At 34.5% G+C, this 26,382-nt stretch overlaps 1 protein-coding gene across 2 annotated transcripts in view; it reads left to right on the plus strand.

The window, feature by feature from the left end:
• The window catches only part of EFL1 (elongation factor like GTPase 1), a 278,731-nt gene that overhangs the window by 202,955 nt on the left and 49,394 nt on the right, over nucleotides 1–26,382 (plus strand). For both annotated transcript variants that reach the window (XR_460442.3, XM_001362562.4), the window contains exons 16-18: nucleotides 14,344–14,475; nucleotides 17,631–17,778; nucleotides 22,424–23,403. Coding sequence is in view for 1 of the 2 variants with exons in the window: in XM_001362562.4 (XP_001362599.1) it covers nucleotides 14,344–14,475; nucleotides 17,631–17,778; nucleotides 22,424–23,403 (1,260 nt within the window). In the remaining variant the exon portion in view is untranslated. The remainder of the gene's footprint in view (nucleotides 1–14,343; nucleotides 14,476–17,630; nucleotides 17,779–22,423; nucleotides 23,404–26,382) is intronic.

A 26,382-nucleotide genomic window follows, 5' to 3' on the forward strand; every position in this document is an offset into this window, starting at 1 on the left:
TTAAGTTTTTTAAAATGTTTTATATGCAAGCATGATTCATATTCTGCCTACCAACACATCCAGTGTCAATGTTAAAACTGAACAGAAATTTCATTTGATACAGATTCAGAGATGAAAGAGACTTTTGAAGTCATCTAGTTCAACCCCTTTCTTTTTCCTGATGTGAGAACTGAGTCAAGATTAAGTGACTTACCTAAAGAGATATACAGGTAGTTAGTGGTGAAAATGGAGCTCTTTTTTTACTCCAAATCTAGTCCTCTTTTCCTTATATCAGATAGTTATAGCTAGCATTTATATAATATCTTGTACAAATATTACATCATTTGAGACTCACAACAGCCCTACAAGATAGGTATAATTATTATCCCCAATTTATAGTTGAGGAAACTGAGGCCAATGGAAGATGATAATAATAATAAAAGCTAAGTTGTATTGTATTTATTCTGTGCTAGGCATTGTAATAAGTTCTTTACAAAGATTATATCATTTGATTCTTGAAACAATTCTAACAATTAGGTGCTATTATTATCCCCATTTTTCAGATAAGTGACTTGCCCAGGGTCACACAGCTAGTGTGTCTGAGATCAGATTAGAACTCAGGTCATACTGACTACAGGTCCAGTGCTCTGTCCACTGCTTCCATCTAGCTAATAGTGTTTCATTTGTTCTTTGAATATTAGAAACAGTAACAAGTAAAATATGATTGAGTTCCTAGACTAAAACTGAGATAATAGAATAAAAAAGTTAGAATGAGAATAATACATAGAAATAGCACAGATATTGATTACACCTTTCCCCTTACTCTAAACTTAAGGATTACTTCAAGGTATATAGGATGAAATTTAAAAAATTATTCAAAAGATTTTTTTTTCAACATGTTTTCCAAAATTACGAGATTTGAATTGTCTCCCTCCTTCTCTTCCCTCCCCATCTTAGAGATGGTGAATAATTTGATCTGGGTTATACATGTATTATCATGTAAAACATACTTTCATATTGGTCATTGTTGAGAGTGAATACTCTATAAAACCTAAACCCCAAAGTAAAGCCATAATGTAAAAAATAGCAAGCTTTAATCTCCATTCAACTCCAACAGTTCTTTCCCTGGAGGTGGATAGCATTCTTTGTCATAAATCCCTCAGAATTGTCCTGCTGAGAGTAGTCAAGATTTCAGTGTCAGTCATCATACAATATTGCTATTACTGTGTATAGGATTCTCCCAGTTCTTCTTATTTCACTCTGCATCATTTCATGTAGATCTTTTCAGCTTTTTAAAAAATCATCCTGCTCTTTGTTTCTTATAGCACAGTAGTATTTTTATCACCAACACATACCATAATTTGTTTGGCTATTCCCCAGTTGATGGACATCCACTCAATTTCCAATTCTTTGAGACTGCAAAAAGAGCTGCTATAAATATTTTTTTATAAATAGGTCCTTTCCTCTTTTTTTATGGTCTCTTTGATGTACCAACCCAGTGGTGGTATTACAAAATCAAAGGATATGCACAGTTTTGCAACCTTTGGTCATAGTTCCAAATTGTCCTCCAGAATGGTTGGATCAGTTCACAACTCTACCAGCAATACATTAGTGTCCCAATTTTGCCACATCCCCTTCATCATTTATTGCTTTCTTTTATGGTCATATTGGCCAATCTGATAGATGTGAGGTGGTACTTCAGAGTTGTTTTAATTTGCATTTTCCTTATCAAGAGTGATTTAGAACATTTTTTCATGCTATTAATTGATAACTTTGATTTCTTCATCTGAGAATTACTTGTTCATATCCTTTGACTATTTCTCAGTTGGGGGATGATTTGTATTCTTATAAGTTTGACTTAGTTCTCTATAAATTTGAGAAATCAGAACTTTATCAGAGAACTTTGTTATAAAAACATTTTCCCAGTTTGTTGTTTCCTTTCTAATTTTGGTTACGTTGGTTTTGTTTGTACAAAAGCTTTTTCATTTATTATAATCAAAATTATTCATTTTACATATTATAATGCTCTCTCTCTCTTGTTTGCTCATAAATTCTTCTTTTCTCCATAGATCTGCCAGGTAAACTATTCTTTGTTCCACCAATTTACTTATGGTATCACTCTTTATATATAAATCATATGTTCTCTGACCATATCTTGATATAGTATGTGAAATATTGTTCTATACCTAGCTTCTGCCAAACTGTTTTCTAATTTTCCCCACAGGTTTTGTCAAAGAATGAGTTCTTATCCAAAAAGCTGGGGCCTTTGGGTTTATCAAACACTAGATTGCTATAGTCATTTATCCCCTGTATATTTTGTATCTAATCAATTCCATTTATCCACCAATAGCATGGCATGCTAAGGAGATTGATTAATTTTCTTAATCAAAATAAATGTTGGAAAAAGTGGGAAATAATACCAACTATAACTGTTTCCCATGAGACTTTGACATATTGAGAGAACATAGAAATTTAAGTGTAGAAGGGATATTTGAAATTACTTATAATTACTTATTATATATATTGTATTATATATATATTATATATATAAATACTTATTATATAATTACTTATAATGGTACAAATGTAATAAGTAGAAAAATGTAACACTACATTTTTCAAAGTGCTTTTTTCACAATCCTATGCCATACAATATGAGTTTAAAAAATTTAAATAATTAAGTGCATCTAATCTAAACCTCTCCTACTACAGATTAGAAAACAAATTCAGAAAGTCAGAGTATCCTGATCTAGGTTACACAACTGGTGAGGGACATAAGTAAGAACCAAAAACCATTTGTCTTGACTTCTTGTCAATTGTTCTTCCCATTACTTTATACCAATTATGGTGAACCTATGACATGAGTGCCAGAAATGGCACTCAGAGCACTCCCTGTGAGCACTCGCTCCTCCCCAAATATGTTACTAGAAAGACTGAGGGACTTGGGCGGAGCTACTCCCCTCCCTCTTTTCACCATACCTTACATTTTTTCATATCCCCTCCTTCTGCCCAGCAGCCCAGTGGCAGTGCACAGAAGGGAAGATGGGTGGCTCACAGGTGGTAGAGTTGGAGGGGAGCAGAGAGCTCTGCCCTCCCCCTCTCTACATTCACTGAGGACATTCCTCACTTTACCCACCCCTCCACCCAGCAGCCCAAAGAGAGTGCTTCCTCCCTCTCCTCTGAGGGGTAGGGGTGGGGGGCAGGACATGCCCAGCATTTGGTAGGGGGGAGTGTGGGGGTGGGGTCCAGAACTCAGTCTCTAAAAGGTTCACCATCACTTTGCTCATTTTTTAATAGTTCAAGATGATGTTATTTACTTTAATAATTTAGTTAAATTTACAAAAACAAAACAAAACACATGATTTGAGTGACTACCGGATGACTAATGAAGAACTCTAATCAATTTGTAGAATCCCAAAGAAGATATAACCCTTGCCCTCAGGTTGCTTGTCATATGTGTGTATGGACACATTATTGCTGTGGGTAGGATGACTCATATGGCTTTAAGTTGATAACTGGAGGGTAGTCCCCCACCCCCTTAAAGTCACAGAAAATTCAAAATAAAAAAGTCTTGGGAACCATAACCAGCTACACTTAGAAGAAACTTTGTCATGTTTTTGTAAGTTTTCAGTGGCAAGAGTCACTGCTCTAATTTGTAGATTTCTTGTGCAAGACATTTGTTTTATCCTTGACTACAGTATTATTTTCTTGGTCAGCTAACTAATAAAGCTTTTTTGGCACACTGATATTGTAGGCAAGCCATTTTGTGCTCAGCTATTGTCTTTTACCTGGAACCTTATCAACTGAACTGCCTTTCCTATAAAGATCTATTATATAGCTGGGAGTACTTCCTAAAAAAAATAGCTAATATGGTACATACTGAGATACCATCCCATTAGGACATTGAGAGTGGTTATGTCTAAGCTCAGCAGCATAGCAACTGATATAATGATGTATGACAGCAAAATAAATTGCACCAAACTGAAGAAGGAAATGTTCAGATGAATGGTCTCATCTGCCAGCCAAATGCACTACATGACCTAAACAAGTAAGTTTGTCTAATTTCATTTGGCATTTAAGGGAAAAATGGCAATAGAGAGGAAGTAAGCAATTTGCTGTCAATCACAGGGTAAATTTTTGACAACTACTTTGTGAGGTCCTGGTACTTTCTGTGCCTAGTTCAGTGTTCCAACTGGTGGACTTATGTTTTTTAGAAAGGGCTATGCCCCCAATTATATTATGATTTTGATGAAACTGAGTGAAATAAAAACCACATGAATTGAGAGCTGCTTTGTCAAATTACAGCCTAAGACAGGCTAAAATGGTCAAGTTGTAAACCTCAACAAAAAACCTCACCAAAAAACAAACAAGCAAACAGTAACAACTAGGCTATGATGGCAAGACTGATGATGTAGCTTTGCTACAATTTGGATCACATGTTAAAGGGGTTTGGAGGCATCAATTTATCAGCAAACTGCCTCAGCTGTGACACAGAAAATATGAAGAGTTTGCTTCCTTCCATCTCAGAATTGAATAAACTACTGTTGTTTTAATCTAGCTGCATCTGATTAGAAATAGTAGATTCTGTCATTTAAACTTCTGACTCATTTTATGAAATGCAAAGGAATCATTCACTATGGTGTATGCAAAGATTTCTTCTATTAGCTATAGAAGATCAAAATATACTGACCATCTACAGATTGGGTCTCTGGTGAGGCAAAGGAAAGATTACTGTTTGTTTCTCATTGAAACCATATGTTCTCTGAGCAAAGGAAGTACAAGCTAGTTGTAGGTCAGAAGTAGGATGAAGTTTTGAAGGCCAGGCTTTAGTTCAGCATTTTCCTATACTTCTGGCCTTATTGGATAGTCTTTTATTTTTAAATTGGAGACAGGCTTTCTAAACTACAAAAAACTGGTTAAGATAACATGTCAAGCACAGCAGAAAATAGTCTCTTTAAGTTATTCCCAAAATGGCTGTAGATAGTGAATAATCAGCAATCCAGTTTTTCTGGAGGCCTTTTGTATAAGCAGATCAAGCCTTGAATAGTATAAAGAGGACAAGTGCTGGTTATAAGAGAAATACAAGGGAAATATGCAGGTATTTGGCCAGAATGATTCAGGGAAAGGCATGCTTGATTTTTGTTACTAGATTTGATAAAACTGAGATTCTGTTCAAATTTAACATAGCTGTATGTGATTGTCATTTAAAATATGAAATTGAATAATCTTAGTAGTTTTCTGCTTGGTTTTGATTTGGTTTATTTTTAAGACAAAAAAAGAAAAAAGACTATATGATGGGGAAATAAGTTAGCGCCAAGGTAGTGATGTGATTTGCAGGTTTTTCCTTAGACTTTATCTCTGATTTCTAATCTGTAGGATGAATTATTTTTTCATCATAATATACAGATAACTCCAGATTCTCAAACTTACTAGTGCAGTAATAAGCAAGTGCTACCAAGTTGGAAAACCTTCAAATATGGTCCTAGATTAGACTATTTGCTGTTTAAACACCTATCCTAGCTAATTTTATTATCAAAATGATGACCACTGAATACTGAATTTTTTTGGCTGGATAAACTCACGAAACAAGTAAAAAACACTCAGAGAACCTCAGTCCAATGAGGCCCCCTTCTGCTTCCATAGTGATAGTGTCAGAATGTTTAAAAGCTACAAACATTAATTTAGCTATTTGTACGGTAAATGCAAGATTTCTTTTTTCTTCAGCAACTAATGTTGGTTGCACCACAGGAACTAGATTATATCTTTATGGGCATTCATACTATAAATGAAACAAAGAAATTAGAGCTAATTTGAAAATTGCCAACTAAGTTCTCCTTGGACAAATAAAGGAGATGGCAAGAAGTGATGGGATTATAAGACAGTAGGACAACATAAAAGCTAATTTCAATTCCATAAATGTTTTAAGTACAAACAACATACAAGACACTGAACTATAATCTCTATCATCAAGATGTTTACGTCTTACTAAAGTGGCTAGAACTTGTACATTTAGATATTGCAGTGAATTGGTGTTCCTGTGAATATTAGTACTCCTTCCCACGATATGAATCACTTCCCATCTCTAGCTTCCATCTTATGATAAATCCTTTACAGGGATCCCACACAGAGTGCTAAAGGTTTCTCTAGATCTCATGAGATTATGTTACTGTCAGCAAGTTATTGTCTCCACAGTTATGAGCTACTTCCTTTTCTAATCAAACAGCCCTTTGATGATAACTTTAATGCTGCTTTGTGAAGACAGTTCATAATTTGTAATACACTACAAGCCTAGTTATTTGTACCATCTATCTACTTTTCTTGCCTTTGAGTGATCTACCATTCTGATTTCTCATAGATTATAGTAGTCCATGATTTGTAGATATAGAGAATCATACATAGAGAATTAGGAACTTTTTCTTTAAAACCAGATCTGTGATTTCTTCAGAGTAAGGAGTACCTGGTAAAGACCTTCCTCTAATAACATTTTTTTTTAAACCTGTACTGAAGCTTATAAGTTAAGAGGGTTGCCAGTAGTATTGAGAAGGGTATTAATCTTGGGAGAGGTGTTGTAAAGAAGGAATTTTTGTTTCAGGGAGAAGTTTGAGTAATTGAAAATTCTCACATTCTCCTAAAGGTAGTCCAACCTGCTGTCTTCAACTTGGTCAAAGAGGTGAAATGCTAAATCAGGCAAAATCCTGCCTACCCCTTTCTTATGTGTTGGCCAAGGTTGCTGCCATTAGAATGTAACTTATTCTTATGAAGATATGTGAACATGAAGAAGACATAGCATTCATTAAGCTGGCTGAGTGGGTGGCCAAAGCTAAGCTAAGCACTCTTTCATTTTGAACAGCAAGATATTCCAAAGAAACTAAAGATGGATAGAAGGAGCCTGGACATGTGATTTCATTAGTATAAAGGAAACCTTGCTGAGTAAATTTCTGCTAAGTGCAAAAAGGCACCTTCTTTGCAGAAGGGAAAGGCCTGAGTTAATAGTTCTTAGGAAGAAATGTCACTGATGAAGATAACTTAAATGTAAGTTTATAGGAATGTGGAAATAACAAAAATATAATTAAGGAATTTATTCTTGGTCTGCTCAGGAGACCAGGAAGCTGGTTCATGTTCCTTTGCCCTTCCTAGGTAAAAATGAAATTCATGTGATCCCTACTTCCTCTTCCCCCTTCACTCCTAATATTTTAATAATCTCCTGCCTCTTAGAGGCAGTTAGTATTTAATGGATAGAGTCCTGAGCTTGGAATCAGAAAGTCCTCAGTTAAAATCCAGCCTCAGACATAAGATATTTGATCCTGGGCAAATCACTTAACCTCTGTTTGCCTCATTTTACTAATTTGTAAAAAATGGGAATAATAACAGCATCTATCTGATAGAAGTGTTGGGAGGAAAAATGGAATGGTATTTGTCAACAAAAAACACAACACAACGTCTGGCATAATTTAGATGCTATATAAATGCTTAGTTCTTTCCCTTCTTTTGTTAATGCAGCAAATGTTAAAATTCCTTCTTCCTTTCTCTGCCTTACCAGGGTAAATTCTTGTCTAATTTCTTCTGGAAAGGATACCCAAGCTCATAGCTTATCCTTGTTTCTTACCTGTCCCTCAGAGATAGTAAGTCTTTGAATAGTAGTCTCCTTCTTCTAGCATGTAGTATGGTTATTTTTGAATTTTTCAATTTTATTTACTTTTTTATGTTTTGTTGTGTTCCTGGGCATGTCACTTAACTTTTATAAACCTCAGCTTAATTACCTGTAAAATGAGAAAATTGTAGTGCCTACCTAACCCAAAGGGTTGTCATAAAGGTCAATAGAAATTATGTCAGAATTTGTAGTATGACTGATTATCACTAAGTCTCGTCTGCTATATTTGTTTTTCAAAAACTGCCTATTTATCATTTCTTAGGAGGAATGCTTGGAAGTCATCATTTCTAGTAAAAGCTTTTTATTTTCCTATCAGATTATACTCAGCATTATAAATTCTTGTTGGATGCAATCCATTTTCCATTTTCTTTCAGTATATCATATTCTATTAGTTTAAACAAGGTTGTGGATTTCCTTGATAGTTGACCTGCCTCATTGTTTTGTTTTGGGCAGTTTTTTTTCCTTTGATCTCATATTGCTGGAGCTTAGCAATTAAATTTATCTGTCTAATTTTTCTCTCTAGGGACGATTTTTGGATTCATTCAATCTGTACTTTGGTTTTGATACTTCTAGGCAATTTTGTGATTAGGGGGTAATATAATATTAAAGTTTCCTATTTCATCATACTCATATAATCTTGATGATTCTTAAATTATTCTCTGGATTCTGTTTTATGGATTTTTTTTATAGTAGCATCTCATGTGTTTTAACTTGAGCTTTATCCTCATCATTCCTCTCTGGACATAGACTTTATTGGCAATTTTCCCCACTATTATGCCTTCAAATAGCACCTTTGTATAAAATTATTTCCTAGGATCATCTCAAGAGGCCCTATTTCAATTCCAACCTTTTCATTTTACGTATGAGAATCTGAGATCCAGGGATATTAAGTGACAGTGAGTGTTGGAGATATTATTTCAGCCCATGTCCTCTTGCTATGAGGCTGTGCTCTTTCTGAACTCATATTTTTCACCTTCAACTCCAGTTTGAATTCATGATATTGTCTGGATATCACTGCCTGATTGTCCTACCTTCACTTGAAGCTCAACATGTCTCATGAGGAATTCATCTTCTAAATGCAATCTCTTTTTATTTCCTCCTTTCTGTTCATTACATCACCATTTTCCCATTTACTTAGACTGAGAACAGAGTTTTCCTTGTTTTTTTCCTCCTTTTTTCCCTATATCCATAAATTTAGTTTTTTAAAGCACCTATACAGTCATCTAATCCTTATATATTCTAGCTCAGAAACATTTACCTTTTCCTATTTGCCTAAAGACCTTCAAGGCCTTTCATGCTCTAGATTTAGTCTTATATTGTCACTTCAGTTTGGAACTCTTCCAATTAAACTCTTCACTGTTCCCTAATTTTGTCTTGCCCTCTTAACTTTTTTCAAATTTTTTAAAAATTCTGAACTTCAATATTCCCCCAAAAGCATTCTTGTTACTTTTAAAACTTTCCTTCTAAACTTCTTTTTCTTATATGCATTTTAAAAATGTTGTTGACCCTCTTTGACTTCATTTCTGTGTCTTTTTTGTAATATATTGGCTATCTTATTTTCTTTTTTTTAATCTTTTTTATTTTGTTCTAATGTTTTTTGCTATTTAAGGAATCGTTAATTTCTCTCTGGTCTATTCTAGTTTTTAGGGAGTCAATTTCTTGGGTAAGATTTATCACTTTTTCTTTTTTCCTTTTGGAAACCTCTGGGTTTACAATAAGTACTGATTCACATCTCTCTTTTTTAAATTTCTGAATTAGAACTTTGTACCAGATCCAGGTCACCCGCACCCCACCCCTTTCTGTTACTTGATCTTACTCTGGATTCCCTAGGGTTACTGCACTGACCTCTCTCTAGGTATCATTCTTTGAGGATAAGAGCTCTAGATCTTTAAGGCCCTCTCTGAAGTCTCAGGATAGATTATTAAGGACTTTGGAACCCCTGGAGAGGAACTTTCCCCATATGAGACACCCTAGTGATGGGGAGGGTGCTTGTCACTGCATCACTGCCCACAGTCATTTGCTTGGAGTTGTCAAGTCCTCATCCCAGGACTTTCTGACGTCCTTGAAGATTTTTTAAGGGAGCCTCATCTCTCACAACCTCCAGACGCAAGACCTTAGAATTTATCCATACCCTATATCTGGATCATGCCTGTGCTTTCTTTCCTGGAGAAGGGATCCTTTTTTAATTTCCTCTCTGGACTTCTGGCCTATATCTGGAATTTTTTTTTTCCATTTTTGGGAATCCTCTTTCATGATCTCATTAAGGTGACTTTCTCTGTTAAGCTTCCTCTCATTTCTCCAAGACAGAAATAATTCCTCTTCCCTTGAAGCTTTCATGACTCTGTTTGCTTCTTCCCATGCATTTAGTAATTTTCTAATTTGTCATTACATGGAACACTGGGATAAGCACTATCTCTGGTATCGGGGAACTTGGGTTCAGATTTTGCCTTTGCCTTTCCTCATTTGTAAAACTAGCAGGAAGAAAAGGGTAGACTAGATAGTCTTAAAGGTTCTTCTAGTTCTAAATTTATGATCTACAAACCTATGTCCGCCATGTCAAGTCAGGCCCCCCTCTATTATAAGTTTAGTGCCTTAGCATACTGCCTTGAATACAGTAAGTGCTTAATAGATGTTTAACTGTCATCAAACCTCCCACCTAATAATGCAGAAATTCCGTTGATATCATCCCTGACAAATGACCCTCCACCTTCTGCTAGAACATGTTCAGTGATGGAGAACTTATAAAAAGATCATTCTCTGGCAAAGCTCTAATTTTTAGAGAGGTCTTCCTATTAGTGAACCAAAAAAAAAAAAAATCCAAATAATTTTTTCAACCTTTCACTTATTCCTGGCCTTTGGAGTGTGTAGACTAAAAATCCAAGTTTTAGGGGGTGAGAGGTTTCCCCTACAAATCTGTAGGCAGTTTCTAGATTCTTGATTATATTGATAGCTCTTTTCTGGAGGAATTTAAGCTTACCAATATCTCTTTTAAAATATGGTGCTCAGAACTGAATGCAGTGTCTGACCAGTGCAAGGGAGTTATTATCTCTCTTGTCTTGGTCACTGTGCTTCTCTTAATGTAGCCTTGAACTGCATTAGATTTTTTTGACAACTATATCATAACATTGGCTTATTTTGAGAATGAACCTCTTCAAGCTGTGGGGGTAGAGGTGGAAACTAAAGAATACTTGATAATATTTTAAAATTAGTGAGAGAATACTTGATTATAGTTAGACTTTATATTTCTTTAAGCAATGTCTCAAATTGTGTACCCTATTTAAAACAACATTTATTAATATTTATGATCCATTGTTTGATTATTCATATTTTCAAGTCACTTTTTAAAAGAACAGTTCAGAAGAAAAATAACATAAATTTTTATTCATATAGCCATGTTTATATAAAGTCTAGGTATTTGTCTACAAGACTAAATAGGGATACCATCATCTATATGAGTGCTCTCATTGCCCCATGAGGAAATAAATTGCTTTCTGAATATTAGTCTTGCACACACAAACCTATAACATGATGGTGGACATCACAGTTCCATTTCAACTAAGCTGTGAATCACAGCTCTATTTGTGGTTTTTGGCTGCAGGTTCTGCCATTTGGGGTTGTAAAGGTGGTAGGCATGTGTCTGCCAGAAAAAATTGTAGGTTTCAGTTGCAACACTATTTGACTCAGGTTAGTGTTATATTAAATGAGAAGCTAACATTTCTCCTTGCCGGTACTAAGTGTGTATATATGTGTGCATGTGTGTATGTTTATTGTTTTGCCTAAATGGGTAGGGTGTAATTGAACAGTATGATTCCAGTTCAAGAAATGCTGCTGGTTTCAGGGAAATTGTCATTTCTTTTGATGTAGAACCACCACCAAATTGCACACAAAAGAAATCCTTTTTATATTTAAACTACATCTTTCCTTTTACACTCTCTCTTCTTTTTCCTTTCCTCATCAGGCTTATTAAATGTGAAAATTCCTCAAGGTTTTTTCCTTATTTTTCTGTTCTTATCTCAGAGAGCTCTGTGTTTACTCATAGTTTCAACTATCATTTTTATATAATTGATTGCATCCCTCATAATGTGGCCCCTACCGAACTTTCCAAACTTATTTCATTTTACTACCATGCCTTTTGCTTATTCACAGTAGTTCCTTTACCACTTTTTTACCTTACACAGGTGATCTTCCCTTGTCTGGAAAGTACTCCTTTATGACCGCTTCTTCGAATGCCCAAATTCCTTTAGAGTACAATATGGCTACTGCCACTTCAAGACTTCTCCAGATCCCTTATCCTGACTATAATTGTTAGTGCTTTTTCCTCCTTGAAATTAGTTTGTTAACTATTTTGCATGTATTCATCTCTGTATTTGATATACCCCCACCCCAACATAAATAAACTCTTTGAGGGCAGGGACTGTTTTCTCTTTATATTTCCAGCATCTAGCATGATGCCTCATATTATAGACATTTAATGTTTCTTAAATTGAAGTATACTGAATAATTCCCAAATCTGTATTTCCATCTGTGAACTTTCTCTTAAGTTCTGGTTGTATATTTTCAGCTGTCTCCCATAATCTCCATTTAATTGTTCTGTGATTGCCTCAGACTTAATATGTCTAAAACTCAAGCCTTAATATCCCCCCAACCTCATGAAGTAGTTCCTTTTCCTTAATTGCCCACTTTTGCCCATGTTACCACCATTTTTCCAATCACCTAAACTTGAAATATTGAAGTCACCATTGTTTCTTCCCTCTATACTTAAAACAAATTTGTTGATAACTATGCACACTTCTTCACAGTCTTTCTCTCTCTGTTTCTAAATAGAATCTCTACTTTTATTTCCTTATCCCCACCTCTATATAAAAAACCTTTATATAAAAAATTTCTTTGCTCCAAAATCTTCAGATTCTCCATGACCTTAGAATATTAAGTATAAATACTTTTGTTTAGCATGCCAGACCTTTTGCAATTTTATTTTTTTAATTATTATTGTAGTCTTAACTTTCTATACTTCCCCAATTGAAATCTCTCAGTTCTTTTTAAACTATTATTATTTCTCCCCCTGAAACATGACTTGTCCTTGCCTCATGATGTTCTCATTCTGTCTTCTGCTTGTATTGTTTTCTTCAACTCTGATTATTGAAGCTTGTTTGCCATTGAAGGTCAAGGTCAAATATCATTTCCTCCATTAAAATATCCCCAAACACTGTCATAGCATCTAATCTTTCTTTATATACCTGTGTAACTTAGTATCCTTATCACCTATATAGCATTTATATATTGTCTAATATTATAGTTATTTGTGCACATTTTTGTCTCCCCTCAAGATTGTAAACTCCTAAAAAGGAGGAATTATCTTATATGTTTTTGTGTCATCTACAGTGTATATAATCAATTGTGTATACACCTTGTGCTCAGTAAATATTTGTTGACTTTGAGGTACCATCTCATACCCATCAAATTGGCAAAAATAGTCCAAAACGATGAATTAGTGCTGTAAATGTTGACTAAATGGGAACATTCATTTATTGATATTGGAACTGAAAACATGACAATATGGCATTTGGCAGTAAGGTTTGCAAAGATAATTAATATTCTTTGACCCAATAATTCCTTCTTTAGACATTACCCTCAGAGTTTCATCATAATACAAATTTTAAAAAATCTGTGTGCTCAAAGATTTTCCTAGAAGGCTTTTATGTAATTGTGAGAGAGAAGGAAAAAGAGAGTGCATGAGAGAGTACCATCTCAACAGGAAAAGTAAAGTGTAGTATATTCATATAATGGGGTACTATCAAGCAATTAAGAAAAACACATCCGGAAAGAACTTTATTAAATCATGCAAAGGAAACAAAAACAAAACCAGAAGAATAGAATACATTTTAACTGATCATTGAGGAAAATTGAAATAGATCTGTAATTATTTGAGGAAAGAAACTGAACAGATGATTGTAATGGAGAATTAAGGACAAAGCTGGAAAAAAGCAATTAAGAAATGTTGTACATTTAAGTTAATTTAAATATGAATTGATAGTAAGAATATATAGTTTGTATTGATGTTTATTGTTGTTTCTACTAAGGTTCTTTAATTATTTGTTGAATAAAGGAATTATGAATAATGATCAATTAAAAACAGCCCATTTATTTAAGATCTTCCATTTCTTATTAAAATATTTTTAAAATCTATAATTTCATTTTTGTAGTCCTTTGTCCTTTGATTACAGATCATAGGAGCTTCCACTCATGACCAACTTTTCGATGCCTTTTTTAACTTATATATTTGAATGGTAGACTTACAGAATTTCCCAAGATTATGCTTTTCTGGCATAGCCTTTAAATTGATCACTTCCTAAACTACAATGAGCTATAATAGTAGGATTTGAATGGAAGAAATCATCTTGCATTAATGAAATGAATTCATTTCTATAGAGAATTTATCTTCTAATACTTATGGCATTCTGTGTGTGTATACACACACAGAATGCCATAAGTATTAGAAGATATATATAAAGGCAAGATATCATTGAGTATTGCTATGCTTCAAATTGGGGCCTATATTTAATCTTATCTGTTATGTACCAATCTATATCATTTTAATTTAGCTTGGACATTGATCTTGGTTTGGTTTTTCACTTGAAATTCAAATTTTACCATTATTGGCATCAGAAACCTTTGTTTCTTATTCACTTCTTGTTTTTTGTTTATTTTTTTAGGCATAGGAGGTCTTCAAGAATTTGTCCTGAAATCTGCAACCCTGTGTACCTCACCGTCTTGCCCACCCTTTATCCCACTGAACTTTGAAGCCACACCTATTGTGAGAGTCGCAATTGAACCAAAACATCCAAGTAAGACATCTCTGTCTTTCAGTTCAATTCCATAAACATTTATTAAATGCCTACTCTGCAAGGTGCTTATGCTTTGCCCTTTGTAATTGATACTAAATATTATACTTTTTATTGTGTATCCTTAGTATTTATAGTAGACAAAAGTAGACATAGTAGACAAAGAAGGAATACTTTGTAGTAATCTCATCTCTCTGCTACTTGGGGAAAATTCATTGAACCTGAGGGAGAATCAGAATCACAAATTTGCATAATAGGAAGAGACCTCTGAAGTAGTTTAGTCCAACTTGCACCTAAAAAACAGTCCCCTGTATAACATGACTGATTAATGCTATTCCAACTTTTACTTACAAAACCTCAAGAGGCACTCTATTCCACTTTTGTTTGGTTATACCATTATCATTTATCTGCTCCATGTGACAAATGTATCTTTTCTTCTTAGTCCTCTTTTCCTCAGTTTATATATTTATATAAATCTTTAGCATTTCTTGTCAAGGTTTGCTCATTCTTAGCTTTAACCCTCTTGGTATTTTTTTTCCAGTTTTTGTCATTGTATTAATCCTCCATTACCAGTACTTTTTCATCTTTAGTACATTTCTGAAAAATCTTAGTTGGTTGTTGAGTTTACTGTGCATTTAAATCAGTATCTTTAAATAACTCCCCTTTTTTTCTTCTTATCATTAGTCTTTCTCTTTGGTCTTTAGGAATATATTCTTGATGGCTTTCTATGCCTTCTAAGATGAATTCCTTTATAGATATGTAGTCCATAGAATCCTGCCTTGCATTTCAATAAGCCCTTTGAAAAAACGCGGGGAAAATATCTAAGTTTTGATATGAGAAGATGAATAGAATGCTATACTCAGGGAAGCCAGAGTTCACAGGATAAACAAATCCAAATGACTAATCATTAAGTTGTAGTGGCCCAAAGTTGTAAAGAGTGGGTTAGGTCAGAGAAAAATCTCCAAAGGGAAGAACATTGTCTGTTGGCAAAAATGATGATTATTAGTTCCATGAAATGGTTCATTCTGACTAACTTTAACTTTTCTTTTCTCGCAGCAGCATGAGCCACAATTCCTCCCTAAAATTCCTCCCTGGAATTCTATGCTGGTGCTTGGTAATATGACATTGACCAAAGACCTTTACAGACTTTGATTGACAGCCGTTCCTATGCTCTCTCCAGATTTCCATAGCTCTCCCAGTCTCTCAGGCCTCTAGATCTTCTGGGATCTACATCCTTCTTTATTGTCCATAGCTGGCACAGTGGGCAAGAATTCTTTGGTCAGAGTGGGCCCCTCAAAACAAAGATCTGGGAAACACAGAATGGGATGCATAATATGGAGAGTAATCTTAGTCAGTATGCCCTGGGACTTATTTACTGTGTGATGAGGAAATAGCTTTTTTTCCAACCTCCTAATTTTGGTGGATTTCAGGGTAATAATACTTGATCTCCTCTGCCTACAAATTCCCTGGTAGTGATCTATTGGTTCAGTTTATAGCAAATTTGAAATATCTATAGGATATTCAGATGTCTTGAAGATATCCAGTAAATTATTGGTATTCCATGACTGAAGCTTAGTAGAGAGATTTAGGATGGATGGAGTGGTAGATAGAGAATGATAACTAAAATCATGGGAACTAATCCATTAACAACAGAGAATTCAAAGTTTTGAGGCAGGTCATGATTATAAGGTAAGACATCCACCAACGGAGACCGAGAAAGCTGTCACAGGTAGAAAAAGAGAGAGAAGTGTCACACAAACCAAGAAAAGGAGAATGCAGAAGAAAATCTTATTCTCTATGCTTTTTAAGCCAGACTTTTTCTAGACCACATGTTGACCCACACCATCTGATTTCTGTTTTTGCTTCATTGCAACATCTTCCTAGCATCTTTACAATTTCAGATCCTATTTTTGATTCAGCATGTTTTCAGTGGTCTGGCTTCTGATTGTTCTAGGACAGCTTCCAGGAAGGCTCATGTCATCCATTTGTGTGGATTCCTGTTAGTCTCACAGAATGTTCCTTTTCTGAGTCTCTACTATTTTGCTTTCTCCTAATTACTGATGTCCACTTTGGGAACTTCCTTAGCCACTGGCCACATCCTACATGTATTGGATCACAGGATTAGAGGAATGTGAAATTGAATGAACCTTAGAGTTCAAACCCAACTCGATTATTTTACAAATGAGGAAACTGAGGCATTAAAAGGTGAAATTACTTTACTGAGATCACACAGCTAGTTAAGGAACAAAACTGGGATTTGAACTAGACTCCACATACTCTCATATCAAATTGTCTGAAAACATATAATTTTCCTTTATGGAATCAGTAGAACTATGATGTCTGAGATTTCTGGGTTGGTCTCTAGAACAAACTCTTTTTAGGGATGTGTTTGTTTCTTACAGTTTAAAGTAGGTACAAGATCATATGTTAACATAAAATACTTAAAAGTTTGTTTCAGAGGCTGTAGGATTCTAAGCAAACACTCCAAAACCAAATGAGGATTCCATAGCCATTGTGGGAAAATCTGCTCCTTTGATAGACTTCCTAATAAGACATTAAAAATATGAGTATCTCTAGAGAATGCTACAACACTAATAAGATGGCTTGCAAGGCAATAATTAATAACTTTATCATAATTCCAAAGCTGAAACATATAGGACAAGCTTTATGTCCAGAAAAATACTGACTCTAATATAAGCAGTTTTATAAATTTTTTTATTTTATTTTTTTGCAGAAATTGCAGAAATATTTTATTTCTGCAACAGCTCTGTGATTGTTATGTGTTCTCATTTTTCATCTAGCTCGATTCCATATCAGTTGCCATGTTTTATCTGTATTGGGGAAAGATGTCTATTATATTCCTAGGGCCAATGGTTGAGTATAGTTATTTCTATTGAAGAGTTCAAGAGCTAGTAAAGACTAGCTATCAATTTCACATTGCATGCTTTTAAATTCTATGTCCAAAATTTTAAAATTTTACAAAATTGAATCTTAAGTAATAAGTTTCACAAAAAAGTATAATTTTTGTAGAGGATTTTATCCAAATGGGTTAAAAAAATTAGCTTCAATACTAATGAATTTCTACTCTTGGGTTGTAATGGTTTTTAGTAGTCCTCCTGTCATATTTTTAATAAGTATTTTCAATTTGTTCTGCCTAGGTGAGATGCCACAGTTGGTCAAAGGAATGAAGCTTTTAAACCAAGCTGATCCATGTGTGCAAGTTTTAATTCAAGAAACTGGTGAACATGTTTTAGTTACAGCAGGGGAAGTCCACCTCCAACGATGCCTGGATGATTTGAAAGAAAGGTTAGGAGACAAGCTTGGGGAGTGGAGTTTTTTGCCATATATACATATATATGTGTTTATATGGTGTATGTATGTGTGTGTGTTTGTGTGTATATTACAGTTGGTTATTTGAATATTCCTCAATTATTGGAACCTATGACTAAGGTTTATCTTTGGGGGTAACGAAAGTCTCCTTATCCAAGAGTTTTGTGGCAACTGGATCATAAATTTAAATTTTATTAAGGATAAAATGACTACTGCCAGGAAATGTCACTTCTTTCTTAAATTTTTTTTCCTTGAGAAAATTTTATTTAGTTAATTAATTTAGAATATTGTTCCATGGTTACAAGATTTGTGTTCTTTCCCTACCCTCTCCCCAACCCCTTCCCTTAGCGAATGTGCAATTTCTTAAGTATTTTTATTCTAATTTTTTTCTGCTTTAGTCATAAATTATCATTTAACAATTTATTTAAAAATAATAAATGACAACAAAAGTTGCTTTAAGTGCTTTTATATACATTATCAAGCTAATATTGTAATAAGAGAATGTACTTAGAAGCAAAGAAGGAAAAATTGTAATATTATTTAGTTATAGCTATGGGGAATTTACCTGGTGGAGCCACCATCTTATCCCATATAGTGTTTTTTTATTTGGAAATCTTCATTTGGGGATATAAAATTGAACATTAACTAATGTCATAAAGTAACTTTTGCCATTTGATTTTTGTCTTCTGTTTTAGATAAATTTTAATGAAATTATAATTTTTTCACTTCTTTCTCTTTCCTAAAAATCATCCTCTCTGTTATCTGGAATGGATTTAATTTTTTTATGGGTATTTAGGTTAAGAATTTAGAGTCTTAGACATGAAAAGGACCTGTAGCTTAGAAATGTCAGAAGAATTGCCTGTGGTCATGGAAAGACAATGACAGAATTAAGAACAGGTATCAGGACTCTTGACTTCTGATTTCACTGCATTGCTTTTCCTTACCTTCTTTGATATCTCTAGGTTTTTTGGTTAAAATTGTAGTGCTAATTTTGAAAAGTTCCTTTCGCACTTGGAATAATTAATCACAGAGTATAATCTCTTAAAAGAGTGAATATCAATAACTTTCAATAAATTTTTTACTTTTAAGATTTCTTCCAATTCAAAATTCTGTACTTTTTGGTAGTAATTTGAAATAAATTCCACCCTCACATTAAAATCAACTTTAAATTATTTTTTAATTTTTAAAGATTAGCTTACTCTCCTCAAAATAAAATGCATCTTTTACAACTTAGAATTACCTACCAGATACTCCAAAAGTATGGGGTTTGGTGGGTATCTGAGCTAAATCACCCTCTCATGTCTTAGATATGTATTATTTGCATTCACTGCTGTATAGGAGCACTTTTTCCCCTTTGGGAGAAAAAACTATATTTACAGAAAGAGAAATTGATTTTTTTTAAATGTGGCCTTGACATGGCATTAAAGTATTTATAGAAAACCAACTTACTTTGAAAACCATTCAGTGTAAAAGCTACTGGAAAGATCAATGTTACATCTTATAAACATCATCAGAAATATAGACCGATGCTGAATGAAGGGAGCAAAGTAATGAAAATAAAGGCCTTTCAGCCATCTTTGGGATTATGTTCTCTAAAAGATACTTTAAGCATTCTTCTCAAGTGTTATTATAGTTGCTACCTGTGGTTGCTAGAGGCATCTGTTTCCAGAGTTGATAAAACTACCTTCTTTCACAGCTCAAATTCTTTGTAATAATAGGACCTTGGAAATTATGTGGCTCCGTACCATAATTTATTAGATGAGTCACCTGAGCTCTAGAAAGGTAAACTCAACTTTTCCAAGGCCACACAGGCAGAGGTAATAAGAGGAAGTGCCTAGTTTTGAATGTAGGGCTTCTGGCTCCAGTTGCGTTGCTCCTTCTGGTTCATGGAGCTTTCTCTAGTTCTGTGACACAGAGATGACTCTGTAAGTCTACTTAGTGAAGACTATTTAAAGCTAAAGAAATCCTGTAGGGCACAGATAGGAAAATAAAATTTCTATTCCTTTCCCCAGTAGAAGACTGATAAGAAATTCCATAGACCCCAAAGAATGGGAATTGGGGAAAGAAGCTCACAGAAAGAATAACTAGAGAGCCTGTTTGGCTCATTCAGCAGATCTTGAGTCACTTTGTTCTTAAAGCCCACAGGATCAGAGGTGAGATAAGCAAAGGTCACTTAGAAAGAAGTAGAATAGAATAAACCAGAACTTAAATTCCAAAAGAAAAAGAACTAGAATAAAAAATGAGAGAGATGCCAAAGTCTAGGGATGCCACAGACAATTGAGTAAGGCATCATAAGTAATTTTAATAAGATGTCACAGTGAATTGTCACAGCTGGTTTGGTTTTAGGTCCTCAAGGCCTTTATTTAATTTGGCCCATAATGGATGCTTGTACCTACATTGCCAGAAAGAGTGAGGGTAGCAGGTTTTCTCTATGTGGAAAAAGTAGTTTGACAGAAACTAAAGCAAGGAGAGTATGATCAAAATATTAGTAAAGAAGTGAAGAAAAATTGAAGGTGAAGAGATAATTAGTTTTAGCAATAAGGCATTACGGGGGGACCTTTATGAGAATACCTTTAGTGAAGTGACATAGAAATTTAACATATATTAAATTATCTTCACATAGGCTTTTCTTTACAGAAAGATTTTAATTAATTTAATAAAAAATTAAATAAAACTGCCATGTAATGTAAATATACTCTGGCAGAAAATCATATACCTATCTTCCAAAAATTTTCATTTTAAAATAAATGGGACAGCTATATAGGTGAAAATAAATTATTTAACTAAATATCTTCTTTTTCTACTTTTTTAAACCCTTACCTTTTCTGTGTTAGAATCGATATTGTGTATTGGTTCTAAATCAGAAGAGCAGTAAGGGCTAGGCAATGAGATTAAGTGACTTGCCCAGAGTCACACAGCGAGGAAGTATCTGAGGTCAAATTCGAACCCAGGACCTTCCATCTCTAGGCCTGGCTCTCAATTCACTGAGCCACTAAGCTCCCCCCCCACCCCCATGTTCATTGTGGGAACAAAGAGTAGACAAGAGGAAATGGGGATTATTTATGGATTTTTGAATACAGGAAATAGAAGCAACTAAAAATGAAACACAGCCTGGAAAAATCAGGAGTAAAAGGGGGAAAAATAACATCCACTGACAACTATCTCCTGTTGGGAGAGTCCATTGTATTTCCTTATTAGAGTCCCTAGAATATTGGAACTGGAAAGAGTTTAACCTAGTGTCTTTATTTCACAGATGAGAGAATTTAGACCTAGAGGTCTTGACTTATACAAGGTCACATTGGCATTGCCCAAGACTAGGACCCAGCTTTCCATGTCACTGTATTTATTACTACCTCTTTTGTTGGAGGAAGAGAAGTAGGGAAAAAAAAAGACTTCATAGTAATGATGGTTAGCATTTACATAGCACTTTAAGGCAACTCTTTGAGGTAGGTGGTATTATTATCCCCATTTTACAGATGAAAAAACTGAAGCTGAGTGAATTAAGTAATTTCCCAAGGTCACATAGCCAGTAGTGTCTGAGGTAGGATTTAAACTCTGGTCTTTCTGACTCCCAAATCCAACACTCTCCATTTGCCACCCAACTGCCTGATATTAGTTTGATACATTCACATGCTGTGTTTAGATAAAACTACAGTCTTCATAAGAACATTGGGAATTTTATTTTTATATCGCTTAGGAAGTATAATGTCACTTTATTTAGTTTTTGGCCAGGGCTCTTCCTGAGGAAATTCATGGGTTGTATTACTGCCACTAGGTGGCAGATTATGTTGTTGTCAATAGTTGGGTTTTCCGGGCAGAAAAGAAAAGAAAAGAAAAGAAAAGAAAAGAAAAGAAAAGAAAAGAGTCCCCCACAGCTCACAGGAATTTGGAAAGTGGTCTTGAAACAACCTATTTTCAGTTGACCTAAGCGAACAACATGATGGAGATTTTCCCCTTCTGTGTTTGTGTCACAATCTACTTTTGAACTTATAATACCATTGAAAACCAAAGAGAATTCCCCATGAAACCCCATTTGGTTATATTTAAGATAACATTCCTCTGCATAATTATATATATATATATATATATATATATATATATGCATATACATGTGTAATGATTAAAAATGTTTTTACAATTAATATATTGAGTAGTTAGGAAGCTTTGGTCCTAGTTCCAACTTTGATACTATGTACCCTTTAGGCTTCTTTTGTTATCTTTGCAATGGAGCTGAGCTAAATTGATTTCCTGTATTCTTTCTAGCTCTAAGATTCCATATTCTACTTAGAATTATAGAATGTTTTCCTTTCATGTGTCTTAACAAGTAATTTTTATGTACATTTATATTATGTATATATTAACACAGTCAAATATTATGCAACAGATATTTTCCATGTGAAAATATATATAAAATGATAGCTACATCCAAGCAGGTCATCTTTCTGTTTTAAATGATAGCACTGTAATGCAATTCACACACACACACACACACACATCTGGATACTGCAGCCTGAAATCAAAGTGAGTTTAAATTCTCACATATTTTATAGAAGTTTTTATTGTAGCTTTTTCTAGGTCATCATCATCATCTCATCTTTGTCTCTATTGATTTTATTTTCAGGTTTGCAAAGATTCAAATCAGTGTATCTGAACCAATCATCCCATTCAGGGAAACAATTACTAAACCACCAAAAGTTGACATGGTCAATGAAGAAATAGGTAAACAACAGAAGATTGCCGTCATACACCAAACCAAAGAGGATCAAAGTAAACTCCCTGAGGGAGTCCAGGTTGATGCAGATGGGCTTATCACAATAACCACCCCAAACAAACTTGCTACTCTCAGTGTCCGAGCCATGCCTCTCCCAGAAGAAGTCACTCAAATCCTTGAAGAAAATAGTGATCTGATTCGTTCTATGGAGCAATTGACTTCTTCTTTGAATGAAGGGGAAAATACGCAGATGATTCACCAGAAGACCCAGGCTAAGATCCAGGAGTTCAAACAAAAGTTGGAGCAAAACCTACAGGGAAGAAAATGGAGGAATATTGTGGACCAGATCTGGTCATTTGGTCCTAGGAAATGTGGACCCAATATATTAGTAAATAGATGCAAAGATTTTAAGAGCTCTGTATGGCAGTGCCTTGAGAGCAAATTTATTAAAGAAACAAGTAAATACAGAGATTTTGACAATAGTATCATCAGTGGTTTTCAGCTGGCAACATTCTCAGGCCCCATGTGTGAAGAGCCACTCATGGGAGTCTGTTTTGTTCTAGAAAAATGGGACTTAAGTAAATTCTTTGGTCAAGGAGCAACTGAGAAAGCTGATGAGGAACTTGACAGAGGTGAAGCCGCTTCTGACCTAAATAGACCTTTAGAGCTCCCCACTGAAAAGGAACAGTTTCAAAATGACTGCCCAGAAATCTTTGAAAAAAAGAACAAACGTAAAGGAGAAACCTTGCTGGCTGACTGTTACGGCCCTTTCTCTGGTCAGCTGATTGCTACCATGAAGGAAGCTTGCCGTTATGCACTACAAGTGAAACCCCAGCGCCTAATGGCAGCAATGTACACCTGTGAGATCATGGCCACTGCAGAAGTGCTCGGTAAGGAGTGAAGCCTCTGTGTGTGTGTGTCTGTCTGACTGTGTTCCTCTTGGGCATTCTCCTTGTCTTTGCGGGGGTCACATCTGTCTTCTAATACTCTTCCTACCAGTTTCTCTGAATACTTTCAAATCTACTTTCATAACTATATGAAACATTATCTTTCCTTTAGTGTTTGACTATCCCCACAGGTCTTCTTTGTTGAATACTTTTTAAAATGGCATTTTTAGTAAGTCAAGTCCAGAAAGGATCAGATATTTGCTTTAGCAGTCACCTTCATCTGATATCAAAATAGTTCAAATACCCCATCACTCGATCTCTTCCTCAATCAACTCCATATCTTACCTCTTTCCCAATTTTAAGCACATCTGACCAATTGTATTTCTCTTTATATCCCCCTTTTGTTCTCATTGAGAAGTTTTCTACTCTATGTGCATTTGAGTTTGTGAATTTTAACACATGGTAAATTCATGCTATCATATTCTTTTGCCTTAAAACAATCATTAGCTTTAGGACACTTAGAACATATCCTCTGCCATTATCATATTACAGGTATGTGTCCATCTTAACAAGTCTCAGTGATTTCTTTGAGATTGTAGTTACCATTTTTTATTAAAATTTCAAATTTGCTTTGCATATTTCAATTCAATTTTAATATACATCATTAAATTATTATATTGCACCCCTGCGGGTTGTCATTTAGACATCAGAGAGTTTAGTATTGTTTCTGACCTGTTTTCCTGCTACTTTCAACTAAGAATTATGAGGCACATCTTCTACCATGCTGCTTCTTTTCTTGGTCAAGAATATTGTCTTATATGGTATCTTATATCACTGTTTTATCAGGGTGCATTTCTCTCTTTCCCCAGAATTCAGTTAAAAACTTTTTGATCAGATCATGCCAAATTAATCTTTCCCAGTCCCTTACCAGGAACCTATTGTTCTGCTATCATTGGCCATGAAACTAAATCCTGCTCTTTGACCTCTTCTGCTATTAGGGATAAAATAGATATTGGGGTTTAGTAAGTTAGTGACAGGAGTGTGACTTGGGTGGAACCTTGAGCTAAGGTCTTGCTTAGGAATCCTGTGATAATTCTATTTTACCCCTAATACTTAATAGTTCATAACTTTGAACTAAAAGAGATGAAAATATCACCAATTCCTTCAAAGTTCTTAAGGTTCCTACCTAGAATTTAAAAATATTTTAAGGATGCATTGCCAACCTTTACTTATGTGAATCAGCAGAATTGGGTTGCAATTGGTAGGTTTATTTCATTTTTCATGTTCTATTTTTAATCTGGGCCTCCCCTTGGCATTGTGGTTAGAGAGCTGATCTCAGATTTAGTAAGACCTAGGTTTTAGTCCTGCCTTTGATCTGTTAACTAGCACTTTTACATTGTGGAAGTCCCTTAACTTTAGTGTTCCAGCCAACTTTCTGTGACTAGAAGTCACCAGAGAAAGTATCTCCCTTGAAATCATAAGCTAAAAAAACAAACAACCCAATGTTTCTTCTAAAAAGGTCTTAAAACAGTAATTTATACTATAACTGTTAAGTTGCTTTTTTACCACTCTAATATCACAGAATTTTCTGAGAAAATAAGTATCTCAAAATAATTAAACGATTTCCTCTGGAGAAATGCTCTTAAGAAAATAACCATATTTTTCTGCACAGTTCATTCAGAATCTATTTCCCTAAAAAGGTTATAACACAAAATCTTATATACTTCCTAGTACTATTTCCACCTATATTCAGGTAGAATTCCTTTTAACAAACATGAGCTATAAAAAATCCCCTTAAAAGATTCCATTTTGATATAGAGACCTATTTCTATAATTAAAAGTCAGTCAATAAAGTGTTTACAAGTTGTTGAGACCTAATATCTTCTACCCCCTTCTATTATAAAACCTTTGCTCAGAATATCACCCAAATATTTTTATATTTCTTCTAATCCCAACCCTTTGCTTTTCAGTGATAAATCTTGTTTTTTCATATTTTGTTAGCTTTCTGCTTCTGTGTGAAACACTCTCTTGTCCCTCTTCCCAGCAAAACTAAAAACAAAACAGGACCCACTTTTAGCCTTTTGTAAACTTGTTAGGCTTTCAGAGTTACAGTGCATTAAAGCATAGTTATACTAAAACATTGTCTTCCAAAATGAACTTAATTTATATATGGATACAATTGAGTAGAGGTAGCTATTATCTAAGGTTTTAAAAAATTATTTAAAAGAATTGCTTATAACCTGGATTTAAAAAACACCACTACCAAAACCCTCCTACTATACAATATGTGTAGGGAAATGGAAATAATCTCTTTACACAAAGCTAGAAATTATTTTGGTTTTTACTAATATGGGATTTAACCTCTTTCCTCTTATGCTGGAAGTTTTATGGATCTTAGAGGTCCTTGTCATAAAACCATGTTATAAGTCAGACAGTTTTATAACAGACTCCTCCTAGTCCATGGCTTAAATTTAAACTAGGGAATTCTCCAAGCAGAATTTTGCAAAGCCATGCCTCTAACTTCCTTGGTTAATGGAGCTTGAATTCTGTAGTGGTCCAATTTATAGTTTCTGCTATGGCCAAAAATAAACTTATGTTGAATGGGAGGGCAGGTTCAAAATAAATTATTTTGTTACTATGAAAAGCCTGTACTTTAAGTTAGTCCCAGTTCCTCTTATATGATTTTGGAGCATAAAATTAGATCTTTGAAAATCTTAAAAGAGTATCATGGAAAGTTGTCAAATGAACAGATGCAAAATAAAGGAAACAGAGTCAGGAAAACTATGTGCAACAACTACAAGAACATAATGGGAAAAAAAGCAGCCATCACAAAACAGTTCACAGGTATGGAATACTGCATGCAATGTCAATTTTTTTTAATTTGGTGTTCAGTTTTGCTGATTTTTTTCCCTCTTCTTTTTGTTTAAAAAAAACTATTATTGGAGATAGGTAGGTGGCTCAGTGGATTGAGAGTCAGACCCA

This window comes from Monodelphis domestica, chromosome 1 (assembly GCF_027887165.1).
Source record: "Monodelphis domestica isolate mMonDom1 chromosome 1, mMonDom1.pri, whole genome shotgun sequence".
NCBI lineage: Eukaryota > Metazoa > Chordata > Mammalia > Didelphimorphia > Didelphidae > Monodelphis > Monodelphis domestica.